This window comes from Aureobasidium pullulans, assembly GCF_000721785.1.
Source record: "Aureobasidium pullulans EXF-150 unplaced genomic scaffold scaffold_24, whole genome shotgun sequence".
In the NCBI taxonomy this organism is placed as follows: Eukaryota; Fungi; Ascomycota; class Dothideomycetes; order Dothideales; family Saccotheciaceae; genus Aureobasidium; species Aureobasidium pullulans.
The window spans coordinates 59,447-86,226 of NW_021941044.1; the positions used below are offsets into that span (position 1 = coordinate 59,447).

The 26,780-nt window shown below is 51.3% G+C and overlaps 13 protein-coding genes across 13 annotated transcripts; 8 read left to right on the forward strand and 5 right to left on the reverse strand.

Moving 5' to 3' along the window:
* Positions 1–228: 228 nt before the first annotated feature.
* On the forward strand, positions 229–1,065 carry M438DRAFT_281362 (uncharacterized protein; the record flags this gene model as incomplete). Its single annotated transcript, XM_029901231.1, has 1 exon — positions 229–1,065. One exon carries the CDS (start codon positions 229–231, stop codon positions 1,063–1,065), a length of 837 nt encoding a protein of 278 aa, XP_029756681.1.
* Positions 1,066–1,488: 423 nt separating this feature from the next.
* On the forward strand, positions 1,489–4,589 carry M438DRAFT_348720 (V0/A0 complex, 116-kDa subunit of ATPase). Its single transcript, XM_029906211.1, has 4 exons — positions 1,489–1,687; positions 1,743–1,821; positions 1,885–2,120; positions 2,176–4,589. The coding sequence occupies exons 1-4, from the start codon at positions 1,559–1,561 to the stop codon at positions 4,300–4,302; spliced, it is 2,571 nt and encodes an 856-aa protein (XP_029756682.1). The 5' UTR covers positions 1,489–1,558; the 3' UTR covers positions 4,303–4,589.
* Positions 4,590–5,141: 552 nt separating this feature from the next.
* Positions 5,142–7,383, reverse strand: M438DRAFT_338762 (subtilisin-like protein; the record flags this gene model as incomplete). Its single annotated transcript, XM_029904154.1, has 3 exons — positions 5,142–6,089; positions 6,149–6,869; positions 7,106–7,383. The coding sequence occupies 3 exons, from the start codon at positions 7,381–7,383 to the stop codon at positions 5,142–5,144; spliced, it is 1,947 nt and encodes a 648-aa protein (XP_029756683.1).
* A 1,099-nt stretch (positions 7,384–8,482) lies between these two features.
* On the reverse strand, positions 8,483–8,842 carry M438DRAFT_348722 (uncharacterized protein). The gene has a single exon (XM_029906212.1). The coding sequence runs from the start codon at positions 8,727–8,729 to the stop codon at positions 8,565–8,567; it is 165 nt and encodes a 54-aa protein (XP_029756684.1). The 5' UTR covers positions 8,730–8,842; the 3' UTR covers positions 8,483–8,564.
* Positions 8,843–10,885: 2,043 nt separating this feature from the next.
* M438DRAFT_348724 (chaperonin GroL) lies at positions 10,886–12,956 on the forward strand. Its single transcript, XM_029906213.1, has 3 exons — positions 10,886–11,043; positions 11,097–11,238; positions 11,302–12,956. The coding sequence occupies exons 1-3, from the start codon at positions 10,948–10,950 to the stop codon at positions 12,813–12,815; spliced, it is 1,752 nt and encodes a 583-aa protein (XP_029756685.1). The 5' UTR covers positions 10,886–10,947; the 3' UTR covers positions 12,816–12,956.
* A 341-nt stretch (positions 12,957–13,297) lies between these two features.
* M438DRAFT_348725 (uncharacterized protein) lies at positions 13,298–14,353 on the forward strand. The gene is made up of 6 exons (XM_029906214.1): positions 13,298–13,329; positions 13,454–13,495; positions 13,552–13,562; positions 13,641–13,895; positions 13,956–14,004; positions 14,065–14,353. Exons 2-6 carry the CDS (start codon positions 13,493–13,495, stop codon positions 14,197–14,199), a joined length of 453 nt encoding a protein of 150 aa, XP_029756686.1. The 5' UTR covers positions 13,298–13,329; positions 13,454–13,492; the 3' UTR covers positions 14,200–14,353.
* A 285-nt stretch (positions 14,354–14,638) lies between these two features.
* On the forward strand, positions 14,639–16,762 carry M438DRAFT_304031 (MBOAT family protein-like protein). Its single transcript, XM_029902178.1, has 5 exons — positions 14,639–14,767; positions 14,837–14,881; positions 14,941–15,040; positions 15,090–16,108; positions 16,167–16,762. The coding sequence occupies exons 1-5, from the start codon at positions 14,746–14,748 to the stop codon at positions 16,637–16,639; spliced, it is 1,659 nt and encodes a 552-aa protein (XP_029756687.1). The 5' UTR covers positions 14,639–14,745; the 3' UTR covers positions 16,640–16,762.
* A 411-nt stretch (positions 16,763–17,173) lies between these two features.
* M438DRAFT_281386 (uncharacterized protein) lies at positions 17,174–18,098 on the reverse strand (the record flags this gene model as incomplete). Its single annotated transcript, XM_029901234.1, has 3 exons — positions 17,174–17,781; positions 17,882–17,993; positions 18,042–18,098. 3 exons carry the CDS (start codon positions 18,096–18,098, stop codon positions 17,174–17,176), a joined length of 777 nt encoding a protein of 258 aa, XP_029756688.1.
* M438DRAFT_377381 (DNA repair protein Nse1) lies at positions 18,097–19,866 on the forward strand (the record flags this gene model as incomplete). Its single annotated transcript, XM_029908731.1, has 4 exons — positions 18,097–18,112; positions 18,831–18,947; positions 19,001–19,557; positions 19,612–19,866. 4 exons carry the CDS (start codon positions 18,097–18,099, stop codon positions 19,864–19,866), a joined length of 945 nt encoding a protein of 314 aa, XP_029756689.1.
* A 765-nt stretch (positions 19,867–20,631) lies between these two features.
* M438DRAFT_281503 (ribosomal protein S9) lies at positions 20,632–21,395 on the reverse strand (the record flags this gene model as incomplete). Its single annotated transcript, XM_029901243.1, has 3 exons — positions 20,632–20,796; positions 20,975–21,060; positions 21,215–21,395. The coding sequence occupies 3 exons, from the start codon at positions 21,393–21,395 to the stop codon at positions 20,632–20,634; spliced, it is 432 nt and encodes a 143-aa protein (XP_029756690.1).
* A 241-nt stretch (positions 21,396–21,636) lies between these two features.
* On the forward strand, positions 21,637–22,665 carry M438DRAFT_281477 (RCC1/BLIP-II protein; the record flags this gene model as incomplete). Its single annotated transcript, XM_029901240.1, has 1 exon — positions 21,637–22,665. The coding sequence occupies one exon, from the start codon at positions 21,637–21,639 to the stop codon at positions 22,663–22,665; it is 1,029 nt and encodes a 342-aa protein (XP_029756691.1).
* Positions 22,666–22,747: 82 nt separating this feature from the next.
* M438DRAFT_281387 (Rad9-domain-containing protein) lies at positions 22,748–24,460 on the reverse strand (the record flags this gene model as incomplete). Its single annotated transcript, XM_029901235.1, has 5 exons — positions 22,748–23,646; positions 23,698–23,913; positions 23,968–24,106; positions 24,157–24,288; positions 24,347–24,460. The coding sequence occupies 5 exons, from the start codon at positions 24,458–24,460 to the stop codon at positions 22,748–22,750; spliced, it is 1,500 nt and encodes a 499-aa protein (XP_029756692.1).
* Positions 24,461–24,712: 252 nt separating this feature from the next.
* On the forward strand, positions 24,713–26,721 carry M438DRAFT_377385 (uncharacterized protein; the record flags this gene model as incomplete). Its single annotated transcript, XM_029908732.1, has 6 exons — positions 24,713–24,879; positions 24,932–25,150; positions 25,202–25,314; positions 25,366–25,428; positions 25,478–25,628; positions 25,683–26,721. 6 exons carry the CDS (start codon positions 24,713–24,715, stop codon positions 26,719–26,721), a joined length of 1,752 nt encoding a protein of 583 aa, XP_029756693.1.
* Between the last annotated feature and the right edge of the window lie 59 nt (positions 26,722–26,780).

The window sequence follows — 26,780 nt, forward strand, 5'->3', positions numbered from 1 at the left end:
TGTCAGCAAAGCGAACCGCTCGTATGTCAGCCAATATCGGGTATTACATGGCTGAGTTGAGCGAATGTGCATCCAATAATTCCATGTCTATTGCTGTGGCCTAAAACCGCGTCATCTGTCCGGCTGCCCCGCTTGACCGAAGCTCGAAGACATCAATGTGAATGTTTCTCCAGCTCAGCTTCACTTTCAAGAAACATCGAACATCAAAAACAATCAGAACCAGAGAACATGCAGGAAATGGACGTTTTGATTCTCGGAGCCGGCTGGACATCGACCTTTCTGATACCACTACTCAAAGCTCGTAATTTGACATATGCTGCAACATCTACGACGGGACGCGACGGAACCATCAAGTTCAAGTTCGACCCTGACAATCCGGACCCGACCTACTTTATTGATCTGCCTGCTGCTCGCAACATCTTGATCACATTCCCACTCACTGGCGAAGGTCCTGCTCACAGACTTGTGTGGTCTTACAACTTTACACATCAACGCGTGGCATCAAATGTCCGGTACCTGCAGCTGGGGTCGACCGGCATTTTCCAAATCGAACAAAAGACGACATGGGTCGACCGACACTCAGACTACAACAAGGAGAATGCACGAGCAATTGCTGAAGACGAGCTGATGTCCATGGGCGGATGTGTGCTTAACCTCGCAGGATTGTGGGGTGGAGAGAGACAGCCAAAGTCGTGGGTTGGCAGGGTTGCCACCACCAAGGATCAGGTCAAGAGCAAGAAGAGTTTGCATTTGGTGCACGGCGAGGACGTAGCACGCGCAATTCTGGCGATCTTCGATAAATGGGAGAAGAACAAGGCATCGGGTACCCGCTGGATGCTTACTGATGGCCAAGTCTACTGCTGGTGGTCGCTGTTTGTAGGATGGGCCAGGGAAGGAAAGCATGTGGACGAAGAGCCTAGCAAACAGAGCCAGTGGGTCTATGAGCTGATGGAAGAAGAGGGTGTCAAGGCATTGCCGAGAGACATGGAGACGCTGGGCAGATGCTACGACAGCCGCGACTTTTGGAAGACTTTTGGCCTCACTCCTCTCAGAAGCAGAATTTGAGATGGAGCGTGGCGGAACTTTCGAGATGGCGAAGCTGTTGAGTTTGTTTAATTGATTATTCCAATTTCTATTATGCACTTTTCAAGTGCTGCTCCCTCCCAAATCGCTCCAAGTATGGGTTGAGTTTGCACGTGGATGTTCCGGCGTTCAGAAGTTGACGAAGTCAAAATGAAGAAAGATGCGTGTCTCCACAACCAGATGCTCTGCTACTCCCAAATACTCGTATACAACAGATTGTGTTATCAAGAAGTACTCGAGAGGCACAAGTCAGTATCTAGTCAACTGTGGGTTGTCAGACAGAAAATTATGTATCGAAAGTCTTGAAAAGGGTATCACCCTGGCGCAGAAAGGCATATCACGTGGACGGGAGAGGCGTGCGGCGGCGCATCGTCATGTTTCGAGTTGGCCAACGACAAGGCGTCGAGCTTGCTGCCTTTAGACATTCACAACACCCCGACCACGGTCAGTCTTCATCGTTACACAGACGATCAAGATGGCGACGCAACAGGATTCGTTGTTCCGCTCGGCGGACATGTCGCTGACCCAGCTGTACATGGCCAACGAGATTGGACGCGAAGTCGTGAGCGCCCTGGGAGAACTGGGCATCATGGACTTTAGAGACGTGTGTTGGCCCGACCTTCCAACCTACACGACTTCAAACTGACCATCCAACTCAGCTCAACTCGGACACGACCGCTTTCCAGCGTACTTTCACTCAGGAGATCCGAAGACTCGACAATGTTGAACGCCAGCTGCGTAAGCCAATCGCCCCCTGCTGAGAAGGATGGCGGAACAAGAGACTGAGACAACTGTGGACAGGCTACTTCAAGGCACAGATGGACAAGGCCGACATTTCGATGCGCTCCATGTACGAGTTTGGCGACCGCCTGGCCGCCCCCTCGGCCTCGGAGATCGACGAGCTTGTCGACCGCAGTCAGACTCTGGAGCAGAGAATCCAGTCGCTCAACGACAGCTACGAGACGCTCAAGAAGCGTGAGATGGAGCTGACTGAGTGGCGCTGGGTCCTGCGTGAGGCTGGTGGCTTCTTCGATCGCGTGAGTTTTGCAGACGCTGCGGACGGGCCGATACAGAGACTAACATGTACATCAGGCTCGTGGACAGACAGACGAGATTCGCCGTTCGATTGACGAGGACCACGATGACGATGCGCCCCTACTCGCCGATATGGAGCAGGCTCAGAACGGTGACGGCTCGGGCGAGCGTTCCTTCTCCGTCATGAACATTGGCTTCGTTGCCGGTGTCATCCCTCGCGAGCGCATGGCCGCATTCGAGCGCATCCTCTGGCGTACTCTGCGTGGTAACCTGTACATGAACCAGAGCGAAATCGAGGAGCCCATCATCAACCCCGAGACCAACGAAGAGATGCACAAGAGCGTCTTCGTCATCTTCGCCCACGGAAAGGAGATCATCAACAAGATCCGCAAGATTTCGGAATCCCTCGGTGCCGACATCTACAACGTCGATGAGAACAGTGAGCTCCGCCGTGACCAGATGCACGAGGTCAACACTCGCCTTCAGGACCTGGCCAACGTCCTCTCCAACACCAAGCGCACCCTGGACGCCGAGTTGACCATGATCGGTCGCAGCCTGGCTGCCTGGATGATCATCGTCTCCAAGGAGAAGGCCGTCTACCAGACCCTCAACCGCTTCTCCTACGACCAGCAGCGCAAGACGCTGATCGCCGAAGCCTGGTGCCCTACAAACTCGCTTGCTCTTGTCAAGTCGACCCTGCAGGATGTCAACGACCGTGCTGGCCTCTCTGTTCCCACCATTGTCAACACCATCAAGACGTCCAAGACGCCTCCAACCTACAACAAGACCAACAAGTTCACCCTTGGTTTCCAGACCATCATCGATGCGTACGGTACCGCCAAGTACACCGAAGTCAACCCCGGTCTGCCCACCATTGTTACCTTCCCCTTCCTCTTCGCTGTCATGTTCGGTGATTTCGGTCACGGTTTCCTCATGACTATGGCTGCTTGCGCCATGATCTACTGGGAGAAGCCCCTTTTGCGCTCCAAGCAGGACGAGCTCTTCTCCATGGCTTTCTTCGGTCGCTACATCATGCTCATGATGGGTATCTTCTCCATGTACACTGGTCTCATCTACTGTGACGCCTTCTCCAAGGAGCTCGCCATCTTCCCCTCTATGTGGGAAGTCCCTGACTTCAAGCCCAACCAGACCGTCACTATGGTTCGCAAGGAGGGTTACACCTACCCCTTCGGAATGGATTGGCGCTGGCACGATACTGACAATGACCTTCTCTTCTCCAACAGTTACAAGATGAAGCTCAGTATTCTTCTTGGTTGGGCCCACATGACCTACTCTCTCTGCCTCTCCTACATCAACGCCAGACACTTCAAGACCCCCATCGACATCTGGGGCAACTTTGTTCCTGGCATGATCTTCTTCCAGTCCATCTTTGGTTACCTCGTTTTCACTATCATCTACAAGTGGTCAATCGACTGGTATGCCATCGGCGCAAACCCACCTGGTCTGCTCAACATGCTCATCTACATGTTCTTGCAACCTGGTACCGTCGAAGAGCAACTCTACTCTGGCCAGGCTGCTGTCCAGGTTATCCTGCTTCTTGCCGCCGTCTGCTGTGTACCCATCATGCTCTTCTTGAAGCCCTTCTACCTGCGCTGGGAGCACAACCGTGCCAGAGCTATGGGCTACAGCGCTGTTGGTGAAAGCCAGAGAGTCAGTGCCCTTGACGATGATGACGACGAGCACCACGGCATGAATGGTGGTAGACAGAGCTTTGCCAGCGAAGACGGTGCCGCCATCATCACCCAGGACATCCACAGCGAGGAGCATGAAGAGTTCGAATTCTCAGAAGTCATGATCCACCAGGTCATTCACACCATCGAGTTCTGTCTCAACTGTGTCTCCCACACTGCCTCTTACCTCCGTCTTTGGGCTCTGTCACTTGCCCATCAGCAGCTGTCTATTGTGTTGTGGTCTATGACTCTGGCTAACGCCTTTGCCTTTACCGGTGTCGCTGGTGCCTTTGTCATCTTCGGCTTCTTCGTTGTTTGGTTCTTCCTTACTGTTGCTGTCTTGGTCGTCATGGAGGGTACCTCTGCCATGTTGCACAGTTTGAGATTGCACTGGGTCGAAGCCATGAGCAAGCACTTCCTTGGTGATGGTGTTCCATTCGAGCCCTTCAGTTTCGAAACCATACTCGAAGAAGAAATGGCTGATCTGAAGTAGCGTGTGTAGCTGCTTGATATCAGTTTTCATACGTTGTTGCATTGCATCTCGTTGTCGTTTTCATTTTGTATGTAGAATCTACCGTATAGATGAGATCTTGTTGTCTCTTTTGAGTTTCTCTAAGATACCATCCATGATCTCTTTGCTTGTTCGTAGTTCATTCTTGGCGTATTACAAAGGAACCAAAGTCAAGTAGGTGGTCACACACACGAGCTGCGATGAAGTCCACCAAGCTTCTTGATCATTTGAATGTTGTATCATGTGCTTTCAGAAACAACAGCACCGCCGGTCTCACTGACGCGATTGATGTCGTTCGTACCTACATATTCGACCACTCCGCACACTCCATTGCCCTCTTCTCAACATCTACGACGAGTTCGAATCTCAAGATGGGATCGAATCTCAAGACTTCAGCGAGTGCTTTGATTGCCTCTCGTCATTCCTGAACTTGATTTTGTTGAGAACTAGACAAGACCAGGCTAGTGTCATTGGCTGTTCTGCAAGTGTTGCTCAACGGCAGACTCAATCGTTGAATCCACAAACTTGAAGGGATTCATGATGTTTACAGTTGCGGCCTCGGGGAGGATGGAGAACAGCTTCAAACTACATATCTCCGTAAGTCATTCACGTACATCTCCGGCTCTAAAATCTGTCGGTTGCAGGCGTCTCCCATGACCACAGCTAGAGTCATTCAGTTTGTAGGAATGCACATTGTATTCGCAATGAGTAAAATCGTCCGCAGAGAGGTGTTGAATAACAACAGATCACTTTCAATTGATCAATGCTTAAATACAAAAGCTCAGGCGTCCTCTTCATACGTCGTCAAATCGTCCATCTTTTCAAGGCAAGCTCATGAACAAGTTCAGCATCTTGACGGAGTCGGGAGTACCGAGGCCAGTGACCGGGTCCCATCCCTTGCTGGCAGTGAAACCGGGAGTACCACAACCTTGGTTACCTCCTTGAGTGACATCGTTCAGAACCTCAGGATGAGCGTAGAGGGTGGGATTAATGAAACCGATACTGCTCTTACCAGCCTGGAGACGTCTTTCGTTGATGATGGTGAGGATAGCACCGAATGTAGGCGAAGAAGCAGAAGTACCGTAGACGAGAGCAAAGGTTCCGTCAATAGCGACGACGTAATTGGCTCCATTGGCGGAGACATCAGGGAAGCCGCGAGTCTTCTGTGTGTTGTTGAAGCGGTCGGCGCCGTATGGTGGGGGGAAGTTCTTGAACCAAGACTTGACAGCAGATGATTGGTAGCTGGGAAGGTCGAAGACATTGCTGAAGCCACCACCAGAGTAGATGACAGTCTCACAAGCCTCTTCAGGTTGAGTGCCACTGGCAAGGGCGGTGATGATGTTCGTACCAGGAATGACTTGAGTGGCTCCAACGGCAGTCACATAGGGGCAAGTAGCGGGGAAAGAGGGGTTGAAGCGGCCATCTTTTCCAGAGTTGTAGGTTCCGTTGGCTGCGATACACTGACCGCTGTTGCCGCCGACACCGTAATCGCCACTGCTGTACAACACGCTGGTACCCATGAGACCGAGCTTCATGTACTCATCACACTGACGCTTCTCATAGAAGGGTGTGAGATCGGCTTCGTTGTAACCGTAGGATGTGCTGATGACCTTGGTAGGTGCGAATGTTCCGCAATCCTCCTTGCCCTTGTAGCCGCCCTTGTACGGGTCAGGGAAGACACCGTCCTGAGACGGATCGTCACCGCCTTCGTATGTGCAGTATGAAGCATCGATGGCGTCAAGGAAGTTATTGAAGGATGCACCCTCGACCTGTGGGTTTGTTAGTAGCATACTAATCGCAGTGTATAGTTTGGAATGGACAAGCATACCAAATCACCAACTTGGTACAGAGTCACTTTCTCGGGGTAAATCAAGGCCATGGCATACTCGAGATCGAGGTTGCTTTCGCCATTGTAGTTGAAACCCATCTGAGTTTGCTGAACAGTAGCTCCATCTACAAGGTCAGTGATGGGACGATCCCCTACTTGCTTCTCCGAGAAGTTGGCGAAGAACAGATCGAGATCAGAAGGAACGTAGGCCTGAGGAGTGTACTCGACAATACCGTAGCTGTTCTTCACACTCTTACCAGTGCTCTTGGGAATCTTGTAAAGAGCCTTGAGACAGTTGGGAGTGATCTGTTCGTCACACTGTTCCAGTTCCTTGATGAATTGCGACTTGTTGATGTACTTGCCCAGGTGAGGGGTGCTCCAGCTACCCGGCTGACCGATTGACTTGCCAGTATCGGGCGTCACCTCACGCTTGTCAAGCTTGTCAGAACGCTCTCTGACTCTGGTGTCGAAGTGAAGCGAGGGAGTAACAAAGTCAATGTGATCTTTGAGGTGCTTGGGGAGACTGTACTCGTCGCAGCCAATGTGGGGCTGACCGGTAGCACCGTGCTCGTAGATGTGGTACTTGGTGTTGAGCAGAGATTCTGCTTGGTCGACTGAAGCTTCAAGGTTGATCCAGTTCTTGCCTTTGCTCAACTTGACGCTGTCGGAGGAGATACCAGAAGCAATCAACCAGTCCATAACAGACGAGATGGTCTCATCACTGGAGCAAGAAATGTCAGCTTTATTCTCTGTCATATAGTCACACGGCGATCCTAAGAGGATTGAGTGTGGTGAACCGGGCTATGGAGAGGCATAAACTTTTGAGAAATGGAAGCTTCTTCCTGTGAGAGCACGTGCAAACACTGCTCCCATTGGGTAGCTCTCCTCGTCTTAACAGCGTCATGCACGTTGACAATTACAGATTAAGCACTTCGTGATCAGGAGAGGGGCTCTTACCTGGGCGCGAAATGGTCTGCGACCTCCTGAGCAGTCCAGTGTTGACCGTACTTGGCAGACTCTGGGTGACTGACCTCATGCAGGTAGTCGGCACCTTGTTCAATATTGCGTTGAGTCAAGGCGATTTTCATCGGAATCAGGGCATGGCGGTCGAGGCGGTCGGCTTTGCTCCAGCCCATAGGAGTGGCATCGCGCTTTTCGTGGATAACATAGTTTCCAGTAGGCGAGGCGAGGACATAAGAGACCAATACACTCAGGCTTAGTAAGGAGAGATGCATGGTAACGAAGGGTATTGGGAGGCAAGGTGTGCCTTCGACGAGTTCAAGAGCGAAAGATTATGGCACTGTGACTTACCTCGAAGCGTTCGAGCTCAATCTTATAGGTCAGCCATCAATCATTCCTCCTTCCTCTTAGAGATAGTAGAGTTCAGGGGATATATCGCCATACAGCCATTTGATAGATTGCAATTGCATTGCATATCGATCCGGAAGTATGTTACAGCCGGATGATATGAATACCTAACTCGGATAGCCCTAACGCGATGAGAAGAGGAGGAGATAGAGGCCGAGAGCAAGATGAGCATCTGCTAGTGCCTTGTTTGGAAGGAGGATAGAACGATCATGTAGACTAGCCAGCGGCATCTTCATTCGTACCTAGATGCTTTCCCGTGTCAACCTTCTAGCTAAGCTAAGTGTAGATAGATGAAAAAGCGGTCACTTGAGCTGTTCGAATCCAGAAGGTCGATAGTACGAGTAGATGGGTAGGCTGAAGGTGGGTGTTCGTGGTGAAAGCACGCGAGCAGACGTCGCCAGCTGTGCCGCGGCCGGATGGACCTTGCCCCGCTGGTCGACGAGCTGGGGGTAAAAACACCCCCAACGGTAGTGGCTCTCAGTGGGATTGACTCTAATTCTCAATAAGTTTGTGCCTTTTCACAATCGTGTCAATAATCCAGACTCTCTTGAGGAAGCGAGGCCAAGTGTCAAGAGACTTTTGTTCGGCCATTTGTCAACACCGCACTCTTGTCACGGGGTGGCGCTCGACTGTGGGTGTAGATAACACCGATATAACCACTGCATGTAAAGATAAGTGCGGGAACCACTCGGCTTGACACTTGACCAAGAGTGCTTATCCGTGTAAAGAACCCCTCGTTAAGCTTTTGCCGAAGGCTTGTCCTAAAAACTGTCTCGGTAGTCAGCACGCGGTTGATAAGAACAGACCCCTCAAAAGTACAAATTGAGCCGGGACAAGCTTGCCGTGTTTACGGATCGATATGCAGCGCTTGGGGCAGGTCAGATAGGCGAGGCAATGCTCGTACTTATCACGGATTGAATTCAAGCGGAAGACGCAGATGATGAGGATTCTCTTTGGATTATTTACAATGGTATCTAGCGATTGCACATCTCAGACGAAGAAAATCAGTGATGCCATGTGTAGGGAAAATCGACTCCGCTTTGTACCACTATATGAAGTTCCCTGGATATCCCTCTGGTGGCGATTTGCTCGCGGTTGAATCGCGCGAGCTGTTCATCAGCGGACTAACATCAGGAGAGCCAATTCGTGGAGACATCGTCGTCGATGCAGGTGGCGAGATGGCACTTCTATCATCGTAGTTGTTCCAACTCATGATGTGTCGACCATGTTGCCTCCTGCGTACCTCATCTGCAAGACTACTCTGCCCATGGTTAGTGTAGGCGGTCGAAGCATACCGTCCCAAGACAGGCGATTCGTCGACTTGTGGCGACATTGGTGTTTTGGGTGCCATTATAGGACTTGCATCCATCTCGACAGGAGCCGGACCAACACTGGCTGACGGATAGATGGGTCGGCCGTCCACTTCAGCTGGACCTGTTGGGTTGTGTGCGACTGGAGGTGGTGCAGGTTTGTCGTATTTAGTTGCGAAGAATCCATTCGCAGAATCTTCTCTGGCGAGCTGAGATTCGTCCAGCTGCGGTTGCTTTGATGTCGCTCCTCCTGTGAACCATCCTCGATAGAATCCTGTATTAGACTTAGCTTTGCTCATAGACTAGAGACACCTGCCCTTTCACTTACCACCGTGTGCTGAAAAAGGCGAGTTGCTCTTTGCATCAGTTTGAAGCGAATCTGGTGGCATTCTCTGTGTAGCCGCATTGATCTCTTCCCTCTTCTTACGTCTTCTGCGAAGGCAACAGAAGATGAGTAGAGCGAGGAGAACGAGAAGCGCCAAGCCACCAACCACTCCTCCAACAATAGCACCAGTTGGTACACTCTTAGAACTTGTCGAGGAGTTGGAGGAACTTGTCGGCAGGGCGTCAGTGGGTGGGACAATTTGAGCGTTCCGATCGAGTAAGGCAACTGTCACATAATTGCTTCCTGCAGTGCTTGAATAACCATCGTCCGGCAGATCGGACTTCAAGAAGCACTCCCCACTGTCAGTTCCCACGAACGTAAAGCCCACGCACGCTGTGAAGTTATCGCATGCTGGGAAGCACTTGCTGAAACCGCCTGTGCTGACTGACGTTGAGTTGAATGAGGCATAAGAGTTGTCGGTATTGCAGCGAATCGAGTATTGAACTTTGTTGGAGTCGATGTATTGTGTGTTGTTGGCGATTGGACACGTCAGACTTGTCGCAATGGGTAGCACGCTGGTCGAACTAGTTGTGGCCGAAGACAAGGACACTGTCACCGAAGATGATGTGGTTGGAGTTACTGTGACTGTCGGTGTAGAAGTTGAGAAGATTGTTCGAGTTATGGTCGAATTTGGTCTTGGTGTGGTGGATAGAGAGGACGACATAGTACTGCTTGTGTCTGGACATGTGGCGCCTGGATCGCATGGATTGATGGAACAACATCCTCTAAATCCATTCTGGCAGACATAGTATGCGCCTCCCGGACAGCTTTGGCGATAATGAAGACTTCTTAGTTGCATTGTGCCGGATTGAGGTTCAGAGCGCCTCAATGTGGTAGTTTCTTTGATGAGTTATGCTGTAGATTAATAGAAGCGAGCAGAGTCGGGCATAGTGAGTAAGAAAAGGGACGAGTGAGATAATGAAAGAAGAAAAGTGACGACTGTGGCCGCGAACGTGGATCGCTGGAGACAAAGAGTGAACATTGAACTACGGTGAAGGAGATGCAAACGAAAGCTTTCGTATGAGCAACGAATTAACAGGCTCCACCGTCACCTGGCGCAGCTATCCGCGACAGCTTAAAGCGGCCTTTGGGGGCACGAGGAATGCATTACCTGAAGCATTCAATCGGTTACATGCCTTGGTGACGCCGGACCCCAGCACAATGGCTATGTCTCTGTTTTGTAACACTTGACCAGTCGATGACAGGTAGCATTGTGACATTGACTGCCTCCCATAAATAACTGCTCTGTGTGTTTGTCACCACGCTGCTCTAGAGATACAGGGTGATCTTGGGACAAGAGAGCAAGGTCCAGAGAGAACGTCGAGCAGTCACCCTCCATGGACGTCACCTTACTGTTCAAGAGTATTGCGCATTTTGATTAATGGGACTTGAGTCTCGAAGCTCATGGATGGCTACACCATAACTCCAGATAGAACCAAGGCGAGACACTCGCGACAGAGGTATTAATGTCGGTCGGTCGGTCTTCCACTGCCGGCACCGGGCAAGATGGCTTCGATGGCAACGGAGACGCTCGGGCCAGGCGAACCGAAGCTTCCAGACTGTCCAATGGTAACCTCGGACGAGCTCGCCGGCGTCTGGTATATTTTTCAACCTGACACTCCACGCTCCCCGTCGCCGTCTTCCCCCTCTTATCTCGTCTGCCATTTGCTTTGCGGAGTAACAGGAGCGAACGGGTTCATATCAATTTCTTTGCATTTCTGTTCATTTGCCTCATCATGCAGCGCGCTTTCACCTCTCGTGCCCGGGCTTCTGCCCTTTCGGCCTCGAAGCTCCGTTCCGTTTCCCTGCAACAGCAGCGTTTCGCCCACAAGGTACGATATTGTGTCTGACCTGTCCCATACCACAAGCTGACAATCGCCTCTAGGAGCTCAAGTTCGGTGTTGAGGGCAGACAGGCTCTGCTGAACGGTATCGACACCCTCGCCAGAGCCGTCGCCACTACTCTCGGTCCCAAGGGTCGCAATGTCCTTATTGAGTCCAGCTACGGCTCTCCCAAGATCACAAAGGGTATGCGCTTCTTCGCCCAAAGAAAGAGATGAACGGGCAATTGATGACTAACGCGCGTATCAGACGGTGTCACTGTCGCCAAGGCCATTGTCCTCAAGGACAAGTTCGAGAACCTCGGTGCCCGCCTCCTCCAGGATGTTGCCAGCAAGACCAACGAGGTTGCTGGTGACGGTACCACCACCGCCACCGTCCTCGCCCGCGCCATTTTCTCCGAGACCGTCAAGAACGTTGCCGCTGGCTGCAACCCCATGGACCTGAGACGCGGCATCCAGTCCGCAACTGAGGCTGTTATCCAGTACCTCCAGGCCCACAAGCGCGATGTCACCACCAGCACCGAGATCGCCCAGGTCGCCACTATTTCTGCCAACGGCGACACCCACATTGGTGCTCTCCTCTCCAGCGCTATGGAGAAGGTCGGCAAGGAGGGTGTTATTACCGTCAAGGAGGGTAAGACCATTGAGGACGAGCTCGAGATCACCGAGGGTATGAAGTTCGACCGCGGTTTCATCTCGCCCTACTTCATCACCGACACCAAGTCGCAGAAGGTCGAGTTTGAGAAGCCCCTCATCCTTCTCTCCGAGAAGAAGATCTCCGCTGTCCAGGACATTGTCCCCGCTCTCGAGGCTTCCCAGCAGCTCCGCCGTCCTCTCGTCATCATTGCCGAGGACATTGACGGCGAGGCTCTGGCTGTCTGCATTCTCAACAAGCTCCGTGGTCAGCTCCAGGTTGCTGCTGTCAAGGCCCCCGGCTTCGGTGACAACCGCAAGTCCATCCTTGGCGATCTTGCTGTTCTGACCAACGGTACCGTCTTCACCGACGAGCTCGACATCAAGCTCGACAAGGCCACTCCTGAGATGCTCGGTTCCACTGGCTCCATCACCATCACCAAGGAGGACACCGTCATCCTTAACGGTGAGGGCAGCAAGGACCAGGTCGCTCAGCGCTGCGAGCAGATCCGCGGTGTTATTGCCGACCCCACCACTTCTGACTACGAGAAGGAGAAGCTCCAGGAGCGCCTTGCCAAGCTCTCTGGTGGTGTTGCCGTCATCAAGGTCGGTGGTTCCTCCGAGGTTGAGGTTGGTGAGAAGAAGGACCGCCTCGTCGATGCTCTTAACGCCACTCGCGCTGCCGTCGAGGAGGGTATCCTCCCCGGTGGAGGTACCGCCATGATCAAGGCCGCCGCCAACGCCTTGAACGATCTCAAGCCCGCCAACTTCGACCAGCAGCTTGGTATCAGCATTGTCAAGAACGCCATCACCCGCCCTGCTCGCGCCATTGTCGAGAACGCCGGTGCTGAGGGCAGCGTTATCGTTGGCAAGATCATGGATGAGTTCGGTCAGGACTTCAACAAGGGCTTCGACAGCGCCAAGGGCGAGTACGTCGACATGATTGCCGCCGGTATCCTCGACCCCTTCAAGGTTGTCCGCACCGGTCTCAGAGATGCTTCTGGTGTTGCTTCGCTCCTCGGTACCACCGAGGTTGCCATCGTTGAGGCCGCTGAGGAGAAGGGCCCTGGTATGCCTCCTATGGGTGGCATGGGCGGTATGGGTGGTATGGGCGGTGGCGGCATGTTCTAAGCCAATCGCACCTTGAAGACTCGATGATACCCCAAATTTCCTTTAGCCTTTGACGGGCGTTTATGTTATTATGTATTGTAGCTAAAAGCCTTGTGGCATTTCTGCCGTGTCGTTATAAATGTACAAACATTTCTCCTCTCTCAGATGGTGTGTTTGATAGACAGTGAAATAGTGCATTCAGCGATGTGTACTTGCAAGAAGATGAAATGTTCCTCCTCGTAGACAGTGCTGTCGAGGTTGCGTGTTTCCATGAGATTGATGCATCACCAAGGTTACGTGAAGCCTCTCAACTGGAGCCGATTGTCCGCATGTGAAAGGTCGGAGTCGACAGAGATGAGGCTGAAATTGGGAGGAAGGCCGTCGTCATTGTTTGAATGTCACGTGTGTGGGCCAGCGAGGGAAGTCGCGGAGTTCACGGGGCGCGGGAGGGGCACCAAGCTCACAGCGGCGCCAGCACCACTTGTTGTCTACCAACAACACACCTTCGAACTTTTCCGATCCATTGTCTTAATTGGTATGTTGCTGCTATCTTTTGCACACGCGTACAATGGCAGCCTGTCCTGCTCATGTGCTGTTGCTACGAATGCTGTTGCCTCAGCCCGGCGCTACATAACTGATGGCTGACACCGCTCGAATAGCCACCACCGTGTGTTATAACTGCTAGACAGACATTCAAGATGGTATGTTCCTCGCCAACCACTTCTGTTCGCTCAAATACTAACATGGCCATCTCTAGGCCCAATCTGGGTATGTTCATCCTCACCTCCCGCCCGCCCTGACTGCGGCCCGATGTCCAGAAGATGGCGCTGACGTTGCCGACCATAGTGTTTCCGTTTCGCCCGAGTGCATCACTGCATTCAACGACCTCAAGCTCGGCAAGTCGACCAAGTGGATCATCTACAAGATCTCGGACGACTGGAAGGAGATTGTCGTTGAGGACTCGTCGACCGAGGCCAACTACTCCGTCTTCCGCGAGAAGCTTCTCAACGCAAAGAGCAAGGACCGAAGAGGAAACGAGGGCATTGGTGGCAGATACGCCGTCTACGATGTCGAGTACGACACCGCCGGCGAGGGCAAGAGGTGCGTCACAATACACTTGATCTGTCTTGCCCCTTCGTCGCATACTGACTGCTGCTACAGAAGCAAGATTACCTTCATCGCCTGGGTCCCCGATGATGCATCGCAATACGTGAGCATACCTTCCGCAGCCAATCCACAAATACACACGAGACTAACTGGTTCCCTGCAGCCCCGCATGATGTACTCATCGTCCAAGGAAGCCATCAAGCGCGCCCTCAACGGCCTTGCCGCCGATATCCAGGCCAACGACCCCGATGACATCGAGTACGAGAGCATCGTCTCCAGAGTCGCCAAGGGTCGCTAAACATCTCGCCCTCACGAACCCCCTAATCTCTGCTTGATCCGATCGACGAGTAGCCGTGGTTCCTTGCCACATGAAGCAGTTTCCTTTTACAAAGCAAGAAGCGCAGACAGAAGACGTTGGAGAATGATGAGAGGTGCTGCCCACAGAACGAGCCGTGTTGATCGAGGCTTCCCATAGAAATACTTATGAAAGCACTGCTTCATGCATTGCAATGGCCAAGTTGCCAGCGTGTATAGTCGCATATGAGCATGTTGTCTTTTGCCCTTTACAACTTCTTTCCAACCCAAACATGCAAGTGATGAACATGATATTGCCGTTGAATTTGATGTCCATATATTCCACGTATACGAGACCTGCGAGCGCATAACACGTGCACTAATCCGTCATAAGCTTGTGCTACGTCATTTTTGAGACAGCAAACCACCTATCCACGTGTGCCAGAAGCCAAACCTGGAATCTTTTGAAGCACCTTCCAAAATCTCTCAAACACTCTGAATCGTATTGCTGAGATCTCCCTGGGATTGATCTTACGACGCAAGCTTCACGATGTTGCCCTACATCAACGCCCGTGAGTGCTGCATATTGGACATGGGTTCAATGCGGGCAGGAAAGCAGCTTTACTGACAATGAGCTATAGCGTTTGTTTACGTGGCTGGCAAACTTGGGGCAGCTCCTGATGAACGTATGTATCGACGAAGCGAGCCTCAGTCCAGGCCAACAGACGAAGTTGACAACGTGCAGTCAAACTCATCTTCTCCTTCCTCTTGTCATATCCTCTGGCTGGAGTGCTCAAGCGTATACCCGACTCGAAGCCAGCCCAAAAGAATGGCTTCATTATTGCGTAAGAGTCGCACCGATGTGATTCCACAATCGTTACTGACTCCTTCCAGAGTATCCATGTTCTACCTCATCGGTCTTTTCGACTTGTGGGCCGGTCTGCGTACCATCTTCATCAGCGCTGCGGGTGCGTACTCGATTGCAGCATATGTACAGGGGCCGTATATGCCATGGGTCGGCTTTGTGTTCCTGATGGGCCATATGTCTGTTAACCACATCTACCGTCAAATTGTCAACGACCCTAGCTCGGTCGACATCACTGGGGCCCAGATGGTGTTGGTCATGAAACTGACAGCCTTCTGCTGGAACGTATACGACGGCACGCTTCCCGAAGCCTCCTTGACCGACCATCAGAAGGATCGTGCGCTGCGAAAGTTGCCTAGCTTGCTCGATTATGCTGGCTTCGTGCTCTTCTTCCCTTCGTTGTTTGCTGGCCCTGCCTTCGATTACGTGGACTACCGCAGATGGATCGAGACTACCATGTTCGAGCTACCTCCTGGTGTTGACCCTTCCAAGGCACCGCCTACTCGCAAGCAGCGCAAGATTCCTCGTAGCGGTACACCCGCAGCATGGAAGGCCGCCTTTGGACTTCTTTGGATTCTTGCTTTCCTTCAATTCTCTGGTTACTACTATCCCGACTTTTTGCTCTCCGATGGCTACAAGCAATATGGCCTCTTCCGCCGCGTATGGGTACTGCACATGCTGGGAGTCACCACTCGCATGAAGTACTACGGTGTCTGGTCTCTCACCGAAGGCGCTTGCATTCTCTCAGGCATCGGCTTCAAGGGCGTGGACCCCAAGACCGGCAAGGCTGATTGGAACAGATTGCAAAACGTGAAACCTCTTGAAATTGAATTGGCTCAAAACAGCCATGCTTACCTTGGTAATTGGAACATCAACACCAACATGTGGTTGAGGAACTATATCTACTTGCGTGTCACGCCTAAGGGCAAGAAGCCTGGCTTCAGAGCTAGTATGGCTACCTTTGTTACCAGTGCGTTCTGGCACGGTTTCTACCCTGGATACTACCTTGCATTTGTGCTCGCGAGCTTCATTCAGAATTCTGCAAAGAGTGAGTCTTGTCAAGTTCTTACTATTAAGATATTATGATACTAATACTATTGAAACAGACTCACGCCGCCTGATCCGTCCCTTCTTTATGAGCGCCGACGGCACCAAAGCTCTCCCCTCAAAACGCTACTACGACATCTTCACCTGGCTCTGCACCCAACTCGCCTTCTCCTTCACCGTCGCGCCTTTCATCTTCCTCGGCTTCAGCTCATCCCTCCTGATCTGGCAACGTGTCTATTTCTACACCATCATCGCCGTCTCCGCCACCTCCATGTTCCTGCTTTCTCCCGGCAAACAGTTCTTGCAGCAAAAGGTCAAGCAACATTCCAAGCCTAGTGAAGAGCAGGTCAGACAGAGTCTTGAGAAGGAAGCGAGGAGTCCGACTTTGGGATTGCCTGATGACCCGGGTCGTGCTTGGGATGAGATGGTCGAGGAAATCGTGGCCGAGGTGCAGGAGAGGAAGAAGAGGGGGTTGCCTATTCCTGCCAAGCTGAGGCAGGAGGCTGAGGCTATCGGAAAGAAGGTTACTTGAGGAATCATGGTTCAAGTAATGAGAAAGCGAGAGGTGGGAGCGAGAAGTTGTCAAGGAGAGGTGCGCATGTAGGAAGTGGTGGATTCAGAGAGAAACAGTATGAAAAGCATTGCATTGAGACGCTACCGTCACCATTGTTCGATCAGCCCAACCTCGATCCTGCTCACACTGCTTGTCCTTTTTTTTTTGGTGGAGTGTGATGGGATGAGTTGATGAGTCAGAAGATTCTTGCCAGAGGATCCGCCAACGATTTATGTGGCGGGGGCTTGGTCAAATGTATATAGATGTATTAGACGAGAATGAAAAGAGTGAGTAAGCAATGTTAGGTCCAAGAATGGATCCTGGTTGGCAAGAAATTCAATAGCTGTTGGCATAACCCTGCCCGTACGTGGACCAGGGACTCGTTCTTTCTTCCAATTTCTTTTTGCTATAGGGAGGTCTACCTTGGCTGTACTGAGTACAACTTCAGAACTACTGAAGTGAATGTATCCTCGATCCCATTCTGCGGTCATCTGGCTTCTCTGACAGGAACGCTCACCACGAGTGAACCTCCTTGACCTCCCATTTGTGATCTCCATAAGTCAGAGTGTTGCCCTCGACCACTCTCTCGGGTGTGAAGGTCAATGAGACAGGCAAGAACATGTCTCCCAATCTAGCAAGGCGTTTCCAAGCACCTTGTCCCTCTACCTCCGAGGTTTCGAACTTCCAGCGCTCGACAGAGACTTGCTCTCCGACTTTGAGGATAGCCTGACAGTGCTCACCAACTCTAATCACACGTCCTTTGGCTCTGTGCCCAGGGTCGTCGAGATCGATGACGATGCTCCAACGCTTTCCATCCACAGGAGAAGCCGAGAAGTCGGCCCAATGCTCTTCATAGGGCTGCTCTGATCTGGTGAGAGGGTTGTACATGGAGCCAAGTTCAAGAGTCAGATTTTCGTTCTGGGGATACATGTCACCTTGATCGGGCCCAGGAGTATCGGTGCGACTGTCGATCCAGTGGGAAAAGGTGGTGTGACAGATAGACCTCAAAGAGCCATCTGTTGGCGGAGGAGGATTAGACGGGTGATGCAGAGATGGTGCATCGACGAAGGTGCTTGATGATTCGCCAGCAATTCCCCAGTCCAGGAGTTCGGATGGGCCGCCTAGAGAGGTGTTAGCATTGAGATACGGGACAGGTTTGGTCGACGATGTAGTGACGAGGGATAAAAGACCAGTAGTCTAGGATGAGAGTCGAGTACTGACCTTCATTTGGCAATGGATGACCTCTCTGGCAAAAGATACGAATGTCGACGAATTGTTTTCTCGAACTAGTCAAGACCAATGTGGAAGTCGGCTCTTTAAGGTCGTCGGGGATCTGGAGAGATGTGAGTGTTCGTCCGGGTCAAAAAGTCATGCCACGTACCCATCTGATGCCTCTTCGTTCAGAGATACCAGGTTCGCTTGTTTGTGGCTCAGACATGGCGGGAAATGAAGGTGCAGATGAGAGATGAGAAGCTTGAGCTTGGTCGGTATTGTTCGGCGGTGGCGGTTGGTTGCTTTGGCTGTTCTTATCGATCTTGTTACTCTGCTGACTCAGGTCGTTCTGGTGGGATTTGTTCTGCACTTTGGCGTTCTTGTTATTCTTTTTTGATCCGTTGTGTTTCTTGATGGATCGCGTGTGGTTCTTGTAAATTCTGGGTTTGGTGGGTTTGTCATTGGGATGATTCATGGTGATAGAGCGATTGCGATAAGGAAGAGTGAATTGGTGGATGTGAGTAGCAGAGGGTTGAGATCGGGTCGATCTACGCCTTATGCTCACACGTCTGTGAGCATCACGGGAAGTTTGTATGCCGCTGAACAGCTTGGTTTGCTGATAATTGAAAGCGTCGGGCAGTGGAGCATCTATGAACGGAGACCGCATGTTGAAAGGCAGTCGGACACTTGGGCGAGTGGCAACACTTTGGATTGTGCTTGGAGAAGACAACGGCGAGAAGGTGCAATCATACACTTACTTCAAATACAAAAATGGAATTAATTGACAGAGATTGTCAAGCTCTCGAGACAGATGGAGCGTCGAGGCAGGAGCGACCAAAGAGGGAAGTGTGATGACGAGCCGACGCGGCCAAGATTGGAACGCGTCTTCCTGAGTCTCGTCGTCCTGCATTTTCTCGTGCACCACACCATCGCATAGTAATCATGTCACAAAACGGAGAGGATGATGATGTGTACAACAACAGCCATCGCGCTTTCTTACAGTCCTTTTTGTCCCGCGCTACTCTGACATTCGAAGAAGCCAGACCAATCCTTGCAGCCATTAAGAATGCTCAAGGTAGGAAGACGCCCGTACGCGCATCTTCGAAACACACGGCTGACCGGTACAAGCACAAGATGGTCGCGATATCCAACCCGCCGACATAACCGAAGAGGATGTCTCTACCTACATCAACGTGACTAATGCCGCCATCTCACCCTTCGATCTCGAGATTCGTAACACGCTCTCTCAACATGACCGGACACGCATTTACGCTCTCGTCAATGTCTCATCAGACTCGATCACTCAACTGGCAACCACGCATACCCCAGACGAAATTTCTTGGGTCAAACGCTGCCTTGATGCAATGTTCGAGACCAACAATAGCCACCGCAGCGAAGTCCTCGCCATCAAGTCGACCGAGGCTTTGAGACTGGCAAAGGCCCCTGCAAATCAAGATGTGGAAGCGACACAGGGTGCACAGGCCCAAAGTCTGACCATGATGCAGGCTCAGAGAATGCTGCAAGCCATGGTCGACGAGGGCTGGTTCGAGCACAGTAAGAAGGACTTCTACACTTTGACTCCACGCGCTTTGATGGAGCTACGCGGCTGGCTGGTCGAGACATACAACGATGACGAAGATGAGAGGATCAAGACTTGCTCTGCTTGCAAGAGCCTTATCACAATGGTACTCCCTACCCTTTTCGCGTCAATCATGTACAGTCACTAATATTCGACAAAGGGAGAACGATGCTCCGACCTAGATTGCTCCGGCCGACTACATCATCACTGTAAACGCATGGCCTTCAGAGCTCAAAACAACAATGAGCGTTGCCCAGTGTGCAAGAAGGATTGGGACAATGCCTTGCCAGTGGGTGAGAAAGCAGCAGTGCAAAACAGAAGAAGCACAAATGGCGGTGCTTCAAGACGCTCAACTACAGCTCAGACTGACGGCGCAGACGACTCGCAGAATGATTCGACCGCTGACGAAGGCTGAACGTGAGGAGTGCTCAACTACGGGAATCACAACCTGATCTCGCGGCCAGAAGAGCTTACGACAACACTGTCAAGTGAGACATCCTTCCACCCAGTATCTGCAACTGCGAGCCAGAGCAGAGATGAAGGGTTTCGTCGCTTTGTTGGGTGACCATCACGTTGTATGGGAGAGCAGCTACAGCAAGCATGGTGAAGCAGATGCCGTCAGGGAATAAAGGCAGATCAGCAACCACCAGCATACATTGATGGCTACCAAGCAGTGGACCAGCCAACGGCGGGAGAGTCTGGGGAGAGCAATGCTGGCCGTCATTCTATCATAGATGAACATGTCAATATCACAGATATTTAGCTCCAACAAATCAGCAAATGCTTGTCAAGGTGTCGAGAAAGAATGATAAAAGGTCTTTGGTCTCGTTTTTGGTATGCTTGCTTTTCGACAACACAACTTTTCGTTTTCTCTCTCTCTTGCTCGCTACGACTTTGGAAAGCTGGCACCATGCGCAGGGAAAGACAGGGTGGTGTTTGTTGTTGAAGCTGGACAACAGCAAAAGTTATCGCTTTTGGAATATTCTCTTGCCTATGCCGTCATGAAAAAGATTTTGGATTCCCTTTTAACATTTCCCTTTTTCCCCCAGTGCACACGCGCCTAGCTTGAAGGGAGGGATATCACAACATCCACCACCCACAGCAACCCCAAAGTCGAAGGTCACCAATGCGAATGTGCCACCGACCCACCAGTAAACAGTCTCCAGCAAAGGAGAATTGTTTAACGGTAGGACTTCTGGAAGCGCGAGCGGGCACCCTTACCACCGAACTTCTTGGGCTCGCATCTTCTGTTGTCGGCGACGAGGAGTGTGCGGTCGTAGGCGACGAGAGCCTGCTTCAGCTGGTTCTTGCTGTGCTCATCGACGAACTTCTGGTAGTAGGCAATCTTTGAGAAAGCGCGTTAGTCTGGGTCCTTTAAATCGTGTGGTGTTTGGAAAGAGTGTCGCGCGCAATCACATCGGAAAGGTCCATGTGTATGTGTTGCATTCCTCAAGTCCCTCCTCTTTATATTCTGCGATCGGATCGTGGTGGGTGCTGTCTTTGCGAAGAGAGTTGTAACGTACGATTGACTTGGCAATGGCCTGACGGATGGCGTAAACCTGGGAGGTGTGACCACCACCGGAGACGCGGACTCTGATGTCAACACCGGCTGTAGAAGAAAACCCTGTCAGCGATTCGTGTCCAAAAACAATATCCAAGTTCGCGTGTGCAGCAGTGTGCCTCCCCATCCATTCTCCACGTTGTCCCATGCTCTTTCCTTCATCTTCTCTTTCTGTCTTTCCGGGAAATAGGTAATCGCATACCGAACTTGTCGAGGCCGAGGATGAGGACAGGCTCGTAGACCTTGAATCTAAGGATCTCGGGCTGGACGAGCGAGATGGGCTGGCCGTTGACCTTGATGAGGCCCTGGCCCTGCTTGCAGTGGGCGACAGCGGTGGCGGTCTTCTTCTTGCCGAAGCACTGGACGCTCTGGGAGGACGACATGTTGGCGGTTGGTTGTGTGGAGGTTGTCGAAAAGTCGTCTGGTCGGTCGGCGCGGAAAAGGTCTCTCTCGGGTCTTCAGAAGGCGGGAGCGTGGGCTTGCGAAATTCTGGCAGGTGCGAGTGGCTCGGCTTGGAACTTGCCGCGATTTAGCCGTGCGTCGGGAGGTCTTGGCGCTTCGCAGCTCACTCTCTCTCATGCTAATGAGCATCCCTCACTTTTGCGAACATCAACTATTTTGACAATGCCAATCTTCGCTTTAGGTTCCAATGGATCTTGTCAGCTTGGAATCGGTCACGATGATGACCTTTCTGCGCCCTCACTTGTCGAGGGTCACAAACTTGATGCCCCAATCACTTCCATCAAAGCTGGCGGGAATCATACCTTGAGTCTCACAAAAGCTGGGACTGTCTATGCTACTGGAGAAAACAGTGATGGCCGGTGTGCTCTTGATACAGAGACAGTCTCTATCTCATCATTCACTCCACTCAAGTTGCCCAGCATAGACTTTGTTGCAGCTACATGGGATGCCTCCATCTTTGCGTCGACGCAAGGTCCAATCTTTGCCTGCGGCAGTGGCGCCAAAGGAGAATTAGGTCTTGATCAAGGTGTAGTGAGATCAGAATCCTTGAGTCAGATCCCAAACTTTCCACCTACAGGTACTCAGGTAATCGATTTGGCTGCCTGTATGGGTCATGTTATAGTTGTCTTGTCCAATGGAGATGTCTATGGCTGGGGTAATGGTCAGCATGGCCAGCTGGGTACTCCGCTTGGTGTTGTCTGGCAACCTCGCAAAATTGATGACATATCATTCCCAGTTTCTCGGGCGGTCTGTGGTAAAGACTTTACCTGCGTTTTTGGCAACCCTACCGAAGGCAAATTACAACTGTTCGGTCTAGCAAAGCGCGACAGATTCAACATCAAGCCAAGCACTCCTCAGACACTCAACGATTGGATCGATGTACAGGCCACATGGGGCGGTGTTTATGCTCTACTATCTGATAACAGGCTCGTCGCTTGGGGCAGAGACGACCATGGGCAACTCCCCCCTGCAGATTTACCAGTGACTGCCATGGCTGCTGGTAGTGAGCACATGCTTGTTCTGACCACTGCTGGCAAAGTTCTAGCTTGGGGCTGGGGTGAGCACGGCAATTGCGGCTTGCCTACTGATGAGCAACGCGACGTCAAAGGTCGCTGGAATGAGCTCGATGTGGGTGGCAAGGTCCAGCATATTGGTGCTGGGTGTGCGACGAGCTGGATAATCACCTCATGACATTCGATCAATGTCGAAATATACGTTGGCAAGAATTCGTGATAGGTACACCACACCACGAAGACTCAGTCGAATAACCCATTCATCTGCGATAAGTGTTAGCCACGTAAACAGATACCTCAAGAAGGTGCTTACCTGAGAAAGTCTCTGGGTCGGCGGCATTCCCTGCGTCTCTCTGTTGAGACTTTGGCTCAGCGGCGGCGGCTCGTGGGTAAAAGCATCGCGGACTGTAGGATGGAAGGCTCCCTAGAAGAAAAGTCAGCATGCTCAAAGAAAATTGCTGGCCCTCACTCACAACATCTGCATTGGCATCCCACGCCAACATCTCATCCTGCTCCGGTTCTTCTTCATGGTTCGCTGGCTCCCATCTCAGCTCGTCATCCTCATCTTGTGCCACAAAAAGACTGGTGCGATCTGGATTTGAAGTGGTAGTGGCTTGGGATATCTGACGTCCAAGAGTGCCGCCCAGGATCCTACGCTCACGCACACCAGTGACAGAAGCAGGCTTAGGTGGAGGTGCCATATCGGCATTTATACCTTCTACGCTCTGTGCCGGCACATGAGAAGACTGCCTTGAGGGCACGACCGGTGCCATAGACGGCTCTCTTGTAGAGGGGTCCGCGTCTACTGTGGATTGCCTTGATGGTCGAAGCGGTACTGTCGAAGGCTGCCTGGAGAATCGACCTCCAGGACGGGTCGATGCGACTTTTGGTGCGGTTGCAGGGGGTATGGCTTGGGAGATGCCAGTTGTCATGAGTATGAACTCACAAGTCAGTCCTTTGTCTGTATATCTGAACAATAGCGGTCGCCCGGGACGCGAAAATTGTGCAGAAATCGGTGCCTTCAAAGTCTCAGCATGTGTGACGATAGCCTTGAAATCCTTAACGTTGATGACAATATGAACATCTTCCTCAGCATGAAGATCATCAAAATCCATGATGCTTAGGGAGATGGCTGTCTCGAGTGGTTGTTTGAGGATCTCTAGATTTTGCCGTTAGCAAGACTCTCCAAGTATTGTATAAGTCTCCACACCTTTGCCATCCATGATTTTCTCGGTGAAGCTGGTAAAAATAGCTTTCTCGTCTTTAACAAGCAAATCCAGTTGTTCTGTCTTGACCCCGAAGTATTCAATGTACTCCCTCAATATGCGTGAGGATATTCTCCATCCGTTCGGAGCGTTGTATCGGTCGAAGAGTGCATGTGATACTTCCACCGACTCGTAGGTCAGACGATAGGTTTTGGTAACACCTTGTTGGATTGTCAAATTCAGTTCTTTCCATGTGATTCAAGATACAATCTTACCATGTTTGCATACCATCCTGACAACGAGGCGACATTGCACTTTGTCGGGCTTATCCTCTACGCTGACTTCACATCTCTCGATTGACGTGTCACCGCCACGAGGATCTGTTACGCGGCTTTTGAATACAGCAAGTAGAGCCTAATCACTTGTCAGCCAAGCTCAGTCCTGCCAACTACTCGGAATCCGACCTTGTTGTATAATTGACATGTGAACCTGGCGCCTTCCCCCAAGCCAAAGTTGTATGAGAGGAAGAAGGTTTTTGCGTCCAGAGCGAAAGAAGCATACGAGGTCTTCGAGGAATTCAATGTCGTCAAAGTGAGCTAGAATCCAAACATTAGCAAATTCAAGAAGACATATCATGCATTTATGGAAATTTACGATGTCGCCACGGGCTTCCATACACACTGTCTCGCCGAACTTGGCCAAACAGATCAAAGCATCGTGTACTTTGGCAGTAGCTTCTGGCGAGAAGGAGAAACTGAGAGCGGACATTTCGATCGGCTGACTGAGCTTGACTAGCAAGAACAAAATACCAGCAACGCGAAAAGAAAGAGTTGTAGTGTTGGCTGCCAAGAGTTGATGCCTGTACGGAGTATAGATGTGGGAAGACGCGTTTTGGGTTTAACACGGAGATAAGACGCGTCGAAACAGGAAGGCACGTCATTCAAGGACCAAACCAAACGGACGGCGACAACTAGCCATTATTTTCGCTCTCGTATCTACTGAAAACACTGTATCGGAAAAATGTCTGCCGACGATGAAGTTGTCACTACGGCAGTGAGATTGCCTCCTGACGTCTGGCAGCTTCTCTTCGATGAGCTTGCTGCACGTAACGACTTCTCGAGCTTGTACAACTGTGCCGTGTCTAGTAAACATCTAGCTGGCTCTGGAGCTCTGGCAAATCTCTATCGGTAACCGTGGTGTTTCTCATGAATGATTGCTAAAGTTGCTAATATACCTCAGCGCAAGTCACAATGCACCAGTAAAAAGCGGAGGTAACGAAGCATCGCCTCTGCAAGAGCAAGAAACAGCTGTTCAAAGGTGGTCCATCCTATGGAGAACCATATTGCTTTCTTGCACTGAAGAGACGTTGTTCCCGTATTGTCACTACTTGAGAGTGCTTGATCTACGGGATCTCCATGAGCTACTTGACGACGACAAGTTCAGAGGCAAGATCCAGCAGTAAGTCTGTGAGCACAGCATTGAAGCAGACATATGCTGACTGCGGCCCAGAAACTTCTTTTCTGGATCTCTTGCCAGGTTTAACATTACCAGCCAGACCAGGGGCAAGACCCGTGCTCTCAGATCGAGCAATATGCGGCAGACAGTCGTTGCAATTGGAGACGGTGTGTTCCGCTTGCGTTATCATCGTGCTGTCCAACTGATTATTATCCCAGCTATCGTCAAGGCTGCTCCAATGCTCGAGGAGCTCACCGAGCCTATTTTGAGCGAATACAACAGTAAGCCTATCTCGGACGCTTTCATACAAAACGACTAACTTGACCAAAGTCTTTACCAGTGCTTTGCCACGTTGGGCACCTGATTTGAGTAGGCTAAGGTCGCTTGAACTGTGGGATGGCAAGACCCTAGGCGATGAAACCATCCAAAATCTGCTACACGAACATTGCCCTCATCTCAACAGAATCAACATCTATCAATGGTAAGCCGGGTTCTCCCCCTTTAGAAGTACTAAATCATGCTCATAACGTACTAGGCGCGATGACGACTCTGACAGTCAGCTTGCACGATTCTTGAACCATATGCCAAAGAACACACTGCAATGGTTCGAAAACATAGGAGAGTGCGGAATCGGAATCGAAACATGCAAGGCGTTCAGCACACATGCTGGATCGCTGAAGTTTCTATCACTTGCAGTCCCAGACAAGGGAATCGAAGGGCTTGGACTGATGCAGGACTGTACAGCGGTCGAAACGCTCAAGTTGCGTGACACGCAAGCACCGCACGACCTCAAGGAGATGCATAAAGATACTCTGGATGGCATGATAGAGTGGCTGAAGCAATGCACCAAGCTGCGCGAAGTCAACTTGACTGATTTTGTCTCAGCCCCTGATATCTTGACGCCAGCTCTGAGCGAGGAAGGTATTGACTTGGAAGACTTACAGATCAGCGCCAAAGATGACTGTATGTACGTATTACGGGACCACCAAGACTTTCATGCAGCCATTGGTCTGCAGACGAAACTCCAGAGTCTGGTACTGAAGTCGGACCCCGATCCCCTGGAGCCTGCCGCTCGTAATCAGCTCTGCGAAGCTCTATGCGAGTTGAGCGATCTGCGATACCTCGAACTCACTAGAACATCCGATTACTTCCAAGATGATCAACTACAGCTCATTGGAGAAAACCTACTGAAGCTGGAAGATCTCTCCGTCAGTGGTTGGCTCTTGAGCGATCAGACCTTGAGAAAACTCTCAAATTTGGGTAACCTGAAAACCGTCACTTTCAATGGTCTATCAGTGTTCACGGCGGATGGCCTACTAGAGTTCATTGACAACTTGGGACCAGGAAGTCGGGGCCTGGTTTTGTCGATCGATATGGCATCTCTAGATGCGTCTTTGAGCAGTGAGGAGCAGGATCTGATTCGTGAGACTCTGGCGACCAAGGTGCAAGGTCGCTTCGAGTATCAACTTGTGAGAGGTAAGACAGGCCACAACTTTCGGACAACCCAACCTCATCTTACTGACAATTATTCAGATCCTGACGTTCCTGAATTTGACGAGTCAGATTCGGATTGAGAACCTTTGTGTAGCGTGAAAAAGCACCTCACTCATGATTTAGAAGTGGTCGGATGGAG